At 38.5% G+C, this 10,650-nt stretch overlaps 1 protein-coding gene across 1 annotated transcript; it reads right to left on the bottom strand.

Moving 5' to 3' along the window:
• Positions 1 to 7,800: 7,800 nt before the first annotated feature.
• Positions 7,801 to 8,427, bottom strand: LOC107844383 (uncharacterized mitochondrial protein AtMg00810-like). The gene has a single exon (XM_016688817.2). It carries the CDS (start codon positions 8,425 to 8,427, stop codon positions 7,801 to 7,803), a length of 627 nt encoding a protein of 208 aa, XP_016544303.2.
• Positions 8,428 to 10,650: the final 2,223 nt, after the last annotated feature.

Here is a 10,650-nt window from a genome sequence, read left to right as displayed (position 1 = left end):
CGTCTGTACGTTCTTGACACTTGCTAGGATTGTAACGCATCCTCAATTTTGTTACTGGTACACTCAAACTCCTCTCTTATGATGTATGTTGTCTACTTAATCCTGGGTCTACTCTCTCTTATGTGACCTCTTATGTGGATATCTATTTTGGCTTTGATCCTAAATGTATTTCAAACCCCTTCTTTGTGTCCACCTCGATGGGTGACTCCATTGGTGCTATAAAAGTCTATAGGCATTGTGTGATATCTATCTATGGTAGATAGACCTTGGTGGATCTGATAAAGTTGGACATGCTAGGCTTTGATGTGATTATGGGGATGGATTGGTTGTATTTGTGTTAAATGTCTCTTGATTGTCCGGACCTGAAGGTTCAATTTTTATTTCTCTAATGAGCCAATGATACCTAAGGAAAGGTTCATTTCATATCTTAGAGCTTGGAAATTGATTTCTAAAGGGTGCCTCTATCACTTAGTGCATGTTAAGTATTCTAGATTTGAAGGTCCTTCTTTGCACTATCCCTATGGTCTGTGAATTTCCCTAGGTGTTCCCTGATGATCTTCCTAGTGTTCCTCCCCATAGGGAAATTAACTTTGGATTGATCTTCTTTCGGACACTCATCTTATTTCTATCCCTCCTTACAGAATAACTCTAGCCGAGTTGAAAGAACTTATGGAGTAGTTAAAGGATCTTCTAGATAAGGGTTTTACCCATCCTAGTATTTCTCTTTGGTATGCTCTAGTTCTATTTGTGCGTAATAAGGATGGGTCCATTCGGATGTGGATTTGATTATCGCCAATTGAATAAGGTAACTATGAATAATAAGTATCCCCTTTCAAGGATTATTTATCTTTTTGATTAGCTTCAGTGGGCTAAGTACTTTTCTAAGATTGATCTTCGGTCTGGGTACCATCAAGTGAAGATTAGGGAGGTGGATATCCCTAAGACTGCTTTTCACACTCGGTACGGTTATTTTAAGTTTTTGGTATTGTCCCTTGGTTTGACAAATGCCCTGGCAACATTTATGGATCTTATGAATTAGATTTTCCATCAGTTCTTATACATGTTCATGATTGTCTTTCTTGATGATATTTGGTATATTTTAAGAGTGAGGTGAATTATGTCGATAACCTCTACCTTATGTTGCAAACTTTGAAAGATTAGCGGTTGTATGAAAAGTTCTCTAAGTGTGAGTTCTCATTAGATGTTATGACTTATCTAGGACATGTTGTTTTTAGTAAAGGGCTTATGGTAGATCCACAAAAGGTTGTGGTGGTTAATAAGTGTCCTAGACCCATGAATCCAACCAAAATTTAGAGCTTCTTGGGTTTAGCCAGATATTATAGAAGGTTTGTGGAGAGTTTCTCTTCTACTGCTGCCGCATTAACTATGTGAACTCAGAAGAAGTTTAAATTCTTATGGTCTAATATTTGTGAGGGTAGTCTTGAGAAGTTGAAGGATAAGTTAACTTCGGCTCCAATTTTAGCTTACTTGAGGGCACTGATGGTTTGTGGTCTATTGTGATGCATCCTGAGTGTGACTGGTTGGGTGTAGATGCAGCATTTCAAGGTGGTTTCTTATGCTCATAAATAATTGAAAGTCTATGAGAAGAATTACCTAACTCATGATTTGGAATTATTAGCTGTGGTGTTTGCATTAAAGATCTGGCGACATTATTTGTATGGAGTCCATGTTGACAGTTATTCTGATCATAAGAGGCTGCAATACATTTTCACTCAGAATGAGCTAAATCAAACTCAATGGAGATGTCTTGAGTTTCTCAAGGACTATAACATGAGTCTTCACTATAATCTAGGTAATGCTAATATGGTTGTTGATTCTCTTACCAAGTTGTCTATAGGAAGTTTATCCCATACGAATGAATAGAACTGGGATTTGGTAAAGGGTATTGACCATTTGTCTAATCTAGGAGTCTGTATCTTGGATTTTGAGGATGGCGGTGTGATTGTTCAAAAGGTGGAAAAGTTATCTCTTGGTGCTGAGGTGAAGAAGAAGAAGATATTGGATCCTATTTTGATGCAAATTAAGAATGATATAGGTAAGCAGAAGGTGATAATTTTTTAGATTGGTGGTGATGGTATCTTAAGGTTCCAAAGCAGATTATATGTCCCCGATGTTGATGGGTTTTGAAGAAAAATTTTGGTCGAAGCTCATAAGTCGCATTATACTATTCATCTTGGTTCGATGAAAAAGTATCATGATCTTAAGAAGATATATTGGTGGAATAATATGAAGATGCATGTGGCTAATTTTATGGCTAAGTGCATGGTGTGTCAGCAAGTGAAGGTGGAGCATTTGAGGCCCGTTGGGTTGACTCAAGAGATTGAGCTGCCGATCTGGAAATGACAGATAATTAATATGGATTTTGTTACTGGTCTTTCATGGTCTCGCCAGCAATTTGATTCATTTGTATCATCATGGATAGGATGACTAAGTCTGCTCACTTCTTACCAGTGAGGACTATTTTCTCTTCTGGGGATTATGCCAAGTTGTTCATTGAAGAGATCTTGAAGTTGCATGGTACTCCAACTTCAATCTTATCTAATCAGAGTACTCAGTTCTCATCTCACTTTTGGAGGTCGATCCAATGAGGTTTGGGGATGAAGGTAGCCCTTAGTACCTTATTCTATCCATAGATGGATAGGCAAGCAAAAAGGACAAATTAGGACTTGAAATATATGCTTTGCGCTTGTATTTTTTATTTTGGTGGTATTTGGGTTGAGCACTCATAAATTTTACCTACAATAACAGTTATCACTCTAGCATTGGTATGGCTCAGTTTGAGGCCTTATAAGTTAGGAGGTGTAGGTCTCCTATTGGGTGGTTTGAGGCTGGTGAAAATAAGTAATTTGTCCCTAATTTGGTTCACCAAGCCATGGAGAAGGTGAAGCTAATTCTGGATAGACTTAAGGCCTCCCAAAGTCACCAAAAGTCCTAGACGGATGTGAGGTAAAGGGAGTTGGAGTTCAGTATTGGTGATTGGGTGTTCTTGAAGGTGTCTCCCATGAAGGCGGTTTGGTAAGAAGGGGAAACTCAGTCCCCATTATGTTGGTCCATACTTGTTTTTTACTAGGGTTGGTAATGTTGAATATAAATTGGAGTTGCCTTCTAGTTTGAGCTTCATTCATTCGGTGTTTCTTGTTTCGATGTTGAGAAAATGTGTGGGTGATCCTTTGATGGTTGTTCCTTTGGAGAGGTGGGTATTTCAAATTCCTTATCTTATATGGAAGTCCCAGTTGATATTTTGGATTGGAAAGTTCTTTGGTTGTGGACCAAGGATATGGCATCGATAAAGGTTCTTTGGAGAAACAAAAGGTCGAGGAAGCTACGTGGAAAGCCGAGGAGGACATGAAATCTAAATATCCGTTCTTATTCCCCATTTCAGATAATCACGCTTGAGGTATATGTATTCCTTAATATCTTTATTTTTTGTCCTTGTTAAAGGTAATTGTGATTGTGTTGGAGTCAAACTGTGCTAATAAATTCCTTGTCTTGTCTTTCGAGGATGAATGATCCTAAGGGTGGAGTATGTAACACCCGAGTTTTTGGTCCGTGAAGATTTTAGAAATTTTATCCTCACTGTCCTAACTACAAATCCCCTATGAGTCATAGGGAGTTTGACGAGTCATTGGACTAAATCGTAACTAAATTAGTAAGTATGTGGCTAAATTCTTCTCTGAGTACGAGTGGCTCACCATAAGTCGTAAGGACTCATTACGAGTCATTGGGTGCAAATCATAGGGTGTCGAGTGTTTACCCCAAATAGGTTTCTGTGTTGACTACGACTGGACCATACGAGTCGTATAGTCCTATTACAAGTCATACCAGTTCAATAGTGTGTAGGATTCCTAGAAACTGTCTTAGATACGACTCATGGTGACGAGTCGTAATGAGTCTTTATGAGTCGTATAGTGACCCGTAGTCACCGATGACTAAATTTTAGTTTTTAAATTAAGGGCACTTTGGACAATTCCCTTCTCATCCAATTAAGACCCCACATTCATAAACTACATAAGGGGGGGGGGCTGATTTCTCATTCATAACGTACTCAAACACTTATAAAACTATCTCAAGTATCTCAAGCTTCCCTACTTAGGGTTTCCAAGAAGTAGGTCATCCAAGGGCTCAACGGTTATATTCTTTTTGTGAAACTTGGTATTCCTGGCATGTTACTCTTTCCTAATTATTATTTTACTTAAATTATAAGTTTTAAAGTGTTGTTCATATGGTATTGTGGTTAGTTTTGAAAACATTAGTTGAGGGTTTTGAATAACTGTTGTTTATGTGATGTTTTATATTTGTCCATGCATAGGTTATGTATTTTTATATGGCAGTTTTAAAATCAATTTGATACATGGGAATGTCGAATAAAATAGGGATTATGATTTCCTAAACTTGTGACTTTTGAAGTTGTTATGACCCCAACCCCATATTATGGAATTGGTTTTGAATATAAAAATGTGCACGTTGAAGTAGTTTTGAACTATTGCATTAGGTAAAAGGTTAATGAAGTGTAATGATTTTGAATTGAACCTTATGGGGTTGTATAATTCCCCAAGCTAATGTATAATTGAACCCAAAGGGGTTGTGAATTCCCCTAAGTGATGGTAATTGGTTTGGCATGTTGATGCTACCTTGCAAGATTAGTTGGTATGACGATACCAACAATGTATGCCTAAATGTATATCATGGTTCAATAAATGATAATGTAAGTGCTAATTGTTTTGATTGGGCATTAATGAGGGTTGTGTAGCTGAGTCGTGAAAGTAGAGGTCCTGAAGGACCAATACTGAAAACCATGATTGCCAATGCGGGGGTCTGTATAACTGGGTGGTTTGGGTCCTCCTTATTGTTATTACTATCATGTGACTGGGAGGTTTGAGTCCCCCACTCTGTACTATATGATATGGTGCTTGTGTCAACTTGATATGCCAGGAGGTTCGAGTCCCTCATAGTGAATATGTATAACCTCTGGTTCGTGGGGTCACACACACTAGGGACCTACCAGCTGGGGGGAGCTAGACCAATATAGCCAATGGGTTCCTTCATATGTTATGACGGTTGAGCTACACAATCCAAACTAAGGTTTTAAAGTTCATGCTAAACCTTGATCCCTATCCTGACATATTATTATACATGTATTATGATGTGATTCATATGGCATTTCAATGGCTGGACTTGATATTATTTTGTCACTTATCCCTAAGTTTCATGCTAGTGTTCACACCCCTAACTGTCTCCAAACGTTGTATCCCTACGCTATGCAGGGTCTGAAGGCAAGTCTATTTTTTCTGCGTAGAAGTAGGTGGATCAGCTCGGTTCATCGATTTGTTGTGGTGAAGTGCTGAGATTTCATACTTTGGAAGATTTAGACATTTCATTAGTTCTTATCATAGCTTAGAGTTGATAGTTTCATGTTCATTAACATTATCATTGTCATTGTCATTGTCATTTGTCAGTATCAGGGACATGTCCCAACCAAGACTGGTTTTTGGTTCTTTTGTTCAAAGACTTTGCTGGATTACTGTGGACTTGGGTGATGATGTTGTTTTGTCCGGTCGCTGGCTATCGATTATAGAAATACCTTTTATTCTGTAAACTTATCTTGTTATATGTTTGGAATTCATTCGATATTGAGGATATTGTGTTGTTTGGTTGGGTACAAAAAGGGGTGGTCTCCGATCCTCAATGGACTTGAGATACCCAGGGCGGCCAGGCCCTGGTTTGGGTCATGACATTCATGAACAGAATCTTCAGTATGCTATGCTATCAACTTGAGTTAGTTCACATTATTCTCTATGACTTACCAATATTTCAGTCATCATTTTATTTTGTTACATAAATATTATTACACTTAATACAGAAGATGAACAGATGGTGAAGTATAAGGACAAGGTATGAGATCATTTATCTTATTTCCAGAAATGGACCCTGGAGCAAATTCTGCAAAGAAAAAAGATGAGGCAAGTGCATTAGCCACTCTAGGGTCATCCACTGAAGCATATGATGTTGCAAGAGTATCTATGGTCCAACTTTTATATTCAGCATTATAAGACCTAAAACAAAGGGAGATGAACCTAGATTTGTATGATACAGGAGGAATCAGTATGTTATATCTAAGAGAGGGAAAATTGCTTATAGATGCAAAGGCATCTCGAACACTCTGAACCAAAGTGGGTAGATATTTTCTAATGGACAAAAACCTTTATAAGAGAACGTACCTAGGGCCACTAGAAAAATTTAAAGGGCCCTAGGAGCACCAAGTACTTTTTGAGGAAGGTTCACGAGGTGCTAAGACAGTTCGAGATAGGTTAACTTAGTTATCTCTACTCAAAGGTTGATGATGAAACAAATGAAAAGCACTAAGAGGAAGCTTAGATATATTAGAAGATCAGTGAGAGTTTTCTCTTATGCATATGATCCCACAAAATCTAATAATGGAGAGATACAATAATTACAGAACTAAACTCCATTATTTCAACATCAAAGATTTCGTGATAAGAAAAGTCACGTTGAGCACTTGAAATCCGAATGAGGAGAAGTTGTATCCCAAATGAAAGATGACATACAGAGTGGTTTGTATAGCTGAAAAAGAGTCATGCCAGCTAGCCGATCTTCAGGGTAACCGACAACATAAAATTTGGAACAAGATTTATTTGATTAGATACTATTGTTAGCAAAATACCTGCTGTAAGCCCTACACTCTTTTTCCTCTTCTTATTTTTTTATCCTATTTGAGTTCTTACCTACAATATTTTTAACAAGATAGGAGCAAAACATGCTTAGAGAAACTCAATTGGAAAAGAGCTCTCAGGCTCAACATTTAAGAAAAAAACTAATAACAAGGACTAAGGCAGGTATTCCGAAGTGCATTTATGATATATATATATATATATATATGGTTAAGTATCCCACATCGGAAGAGGAAAGGGTCTTTGATCTCCTTATAAATCTTCGGCAATCTTCCTCCTCATGAGCTAGATTTTGGGGTGTGAGTTAGTTCTAAGACCAATTTTCACATGGTATCAAAGTCAGGCCCACCCAGCTCATTGTTTTCGATATTATTCTCCCCGTCTTAAATTGTTCACGCTCCAGAAATCCATTCATAGGAGTGCGGGGGGGTGTTGGAGTCCCACATTGGTGGGTTAAAGGGTTCTTGGTATCCTTATATGGTCTTGGATAATCCTCCCCTCATGAGCTAGATTTTGAGGTTGAGTTAGGCCCAAGGTCCATTTTTTTATCATTGTTTTTTGGAGCTAAGAAGAGGAGAACAATCAAAATTATAACTGCTTCAAAACTTGTTTGTTACAATCAGATTGTTGTGCCTTATATAGGCAATAAAATATCTAATAACTACCTTTCTTCTAGAACACTCTATTTGATAGCTCATTTCCACTCACTAATCATTGTCTAACAACCTCTAACAACTTATACAACTGACTCAATAATATGCTCCTAACTAGTCGAATGCCTACTCCTATCAGTATTACACACAGTGGAACAGGTAGTCGTGTATGTTCCAAAAACTCCCCCTCAAGCTGTAGGGTGTAGAACATTCAGCACACCAAGCTTCCTAAGTAAGTGGGCATATTGAGCAAGTTGATCTGTAGAGTGAACATGTAGGGCCTTAATCAATCCATCCTTGAATTTGTCCCTAATGAAATGACAGTCAATCTCAATGTATTTTGTTCTCTCATGGAACACAGGATTGTTGTCCAGTTGAATGGATGAATTACTGTCACTATAAACTTAAATGGGGAGGTTGATAGGGACCTTAAGTTCCTAATAGAATCCAACCAGCCAAGTGAGTTCTGCAACTGCTGAAGCCATGCTTCTGTACTCAGCTTCAGCAAAACTCCTAGAAATAGTGTATTGCTTCTTGGACTTCCATGATATGAGTGATTCACCAAAGTGAATAGCATAAACAGTAAATGATCTTCTGGTGTTTGGACAGGCAGCCCAATTAGAGTCACACCAGCAAGTCAAAGTATTAGCAGGTTCAGCCTTTAACCAGACACCTTGGCCAACAGAATTTTTTAAGTACCTAACTACCCTAGTAGCTGCTTCCCAGTGAGACTTCTTGGGATGTTGCATGAATTGTCTTAGAGCCTGTACAACAAAGTTAATGTCTAGCCTTGTAATGGTGGCATACATAAGCTTCCCAACAAGTCTTTGGTAAGAGAAAATATCAGACAATAGTTCATCACCTTTTGCACCTGTTGCGTGATCATACTCAATAGAGGTGAGCCTAGTATTACACTCTAAGGGAGTAATATCAGGCTTAGCACCACTAAGACCTGTTTCAGCAATCAACTCTAGAATATACTTTCTTTGGTTCAAAATGATCCCTGATGTTAATCTTAAAACTTCAATACCCAAAAAATACTTGAGATCCCCCAAGTCTTTCATCTTAAACTCCTGATGTAACTTGATTTTTGGTAGCATTGATCAAGGAGGCACTGCTTCCAGTGATTAGTAAATCATCAACATAAACAAGACCTATAACAGTATCATTACCTTGATGCAGGGTAAATAGGGAATAATCATGTGCACTTTGGGTAAAACCAACATCAAGTAAGGCATGAGTAAGCTTAAGATTCCACTGATTGGAGGCTTGCTTAAGACCATACAAGGATTTGATCAACTTACACACCTTATGCTCCCCCTGTTTTCTAAATCCTTCAGGCATTTCCATGTAAACTTCCTCCTAAATATCCCCTTGGATGAATGCATTATGCACATCCATTTGATGAAGATTCCAACCTTTAGATGCAGCTAGTGCAATCACACATCTGACTGTAACCATCTTAGATACTGGTGAGAAGGTTTCATTATAGTCCAACCCTTCTTGCTGGATATATCCTTTGGCTACTAACCTTGCTTTGAACCTCTCCACTTTACCATTTGCAAGATATTTGATCTTGTATATCCACTTGGAACCAACAGTATTCTTCCCTTTAGGTAGATCAACAATGATCCATGTGTTGTTAGCTTCTAAGGCTTGTACCTCTGATTTCATAGCTTCCACCCACCTTTCATCTATTACAGCCTGTTTATAGTGCTGAGGCTCAGTTAAAGTAGAGAATTTGGATAAATAGCACAGATAAGTAGGACTCAGATTTTTATAAGACAAGCTGTTGGCTAATAGGTGTTTGCATCTCTGATTTCGAGAAGTATCAACATAATCATGCATCCACACTGGTGGTTTGCTTGTTCGCGTAGGTCTACAGGAAAAGGGTTGAGGCAGGGAACAGTTATCTTGGCATGTTTCTTCATGAGTGGTGCTAGGTGAAGCTGCACCAGGAACTTCAGCATCAAAATTCCATCCTCCTCAGTTAGAGGTCCTTGGTCTCTTTATAAGGCTTGGGCAATCCTCCTCCTCATGAGCTATCTTTTGGGGTGTGAGTTAGGTCCAAGACCAATTTTAACATGGTATCAGAGTCAGGCCCACCCAAATCATTGTTTCCAATGTTGGGCCCCCCATCTTATATTGTTCATGCTCCAGAAGTCCAACCCTGGGCGTGCGGGGGGGGTATTGGAGTCCCACATCAGTGGGTTAAAGGGTTCTTGGTCTCCTTATATGGTCTTGGATAATCCTCCCCTCATGACCTAGCTTTTGATGTTGAGTTAGGCCCAAGGTCCATTTCTTTATCATGGTATCAAAGCCAGGCCCATTCCAAATATTTGTTCACCGATGGTGGGCCCCTATATATATTGTCCATGCTCCAGTTAGCCTGTGCGTGTTATCCATGCTACAATTATCCTGGGCATGCGGGGGGGTGTTAAGTATCCTACATTGAAAGAGAAAAGGGTCCTTGGTCTCCTTATAAGGCTTGGGCAATCCTCCTCCTCATAAGCTAGCTTTTGGGGTGTGAGTTAGGTCCAAGATCAATTTTCACATATATAGACACAACATGGAAGGCAAAGCAAGCAGAATATGATCGTGCATTACTTCAACTTATGTGTTTTCCTGGTATAGAGCCCCGACTCCTAGAGGGTTGATAGATTTAACTAAGGTTCTATCATAACAAAAAGTGATTAACATCCATGTTTAATCATCAAGTAAAGACCAAATAATGATTGTTGATTATGGTAAAAAATGGGATCACCCCACGCAAACATGTATCAAACAAAAGATAAATAGTAATAATATATATACATGATGACATTCCACAATCCAACATAGCTAAGAGAGTCTCAAGAATAAAGACGAATACATCCAAAGAATATCAAAATACACGAGAAGCCTGAAATGAAAAAGTGTAGTCTTAAAGGTTTGCTCTTTGGGGGAGCCTGGCTTCTCATTGGACTTACTTCCCAAAGTTATTTCATTCATATAAAATGCAAATTTGTCAAAATCAAAGGATGGGCTAGTGTAGGCGATGACCATCGCATAAACAACGATGCCTTCTTTTTCAACCACAGTAGGATCAGCCATAATACTTCAAGAATGGTCAGCTTCTCCTCCCAAATCTCGCCATGTTAATAGTAATAATATAATACTTCATAGACGAATGGTTGGACATACTTTTTCTCAAATTCCACTAAAGAGGTTTAACTTTTTCTTATTTCTCGTAAAAGCATTCTTAAACACCTTAAGAGAGCTAACTCTCTTAAGGGAATTTTTTTTTC

Source organism: Capsicum annuum, chromosome 10, assembly GCF_002878395.1.
Source record: "Capsicum annuum cultivar UCD-10X-F1 chromosome 10, UCD10Xv1.1, whole genome shotgun sequence".
Classification (NCBI taxonomy): domain Eukaryota; kingdom Viridiplantae; phylum Streptophyta; class Magnoliopsida; order Solanales; family Solanaceae; genus Capsicum; species Capsicum annuum.
Note: the sequence above shows the minus strand (reverse complement) of the source record. Positions and strands in the feature narration are given on the sequence as shown.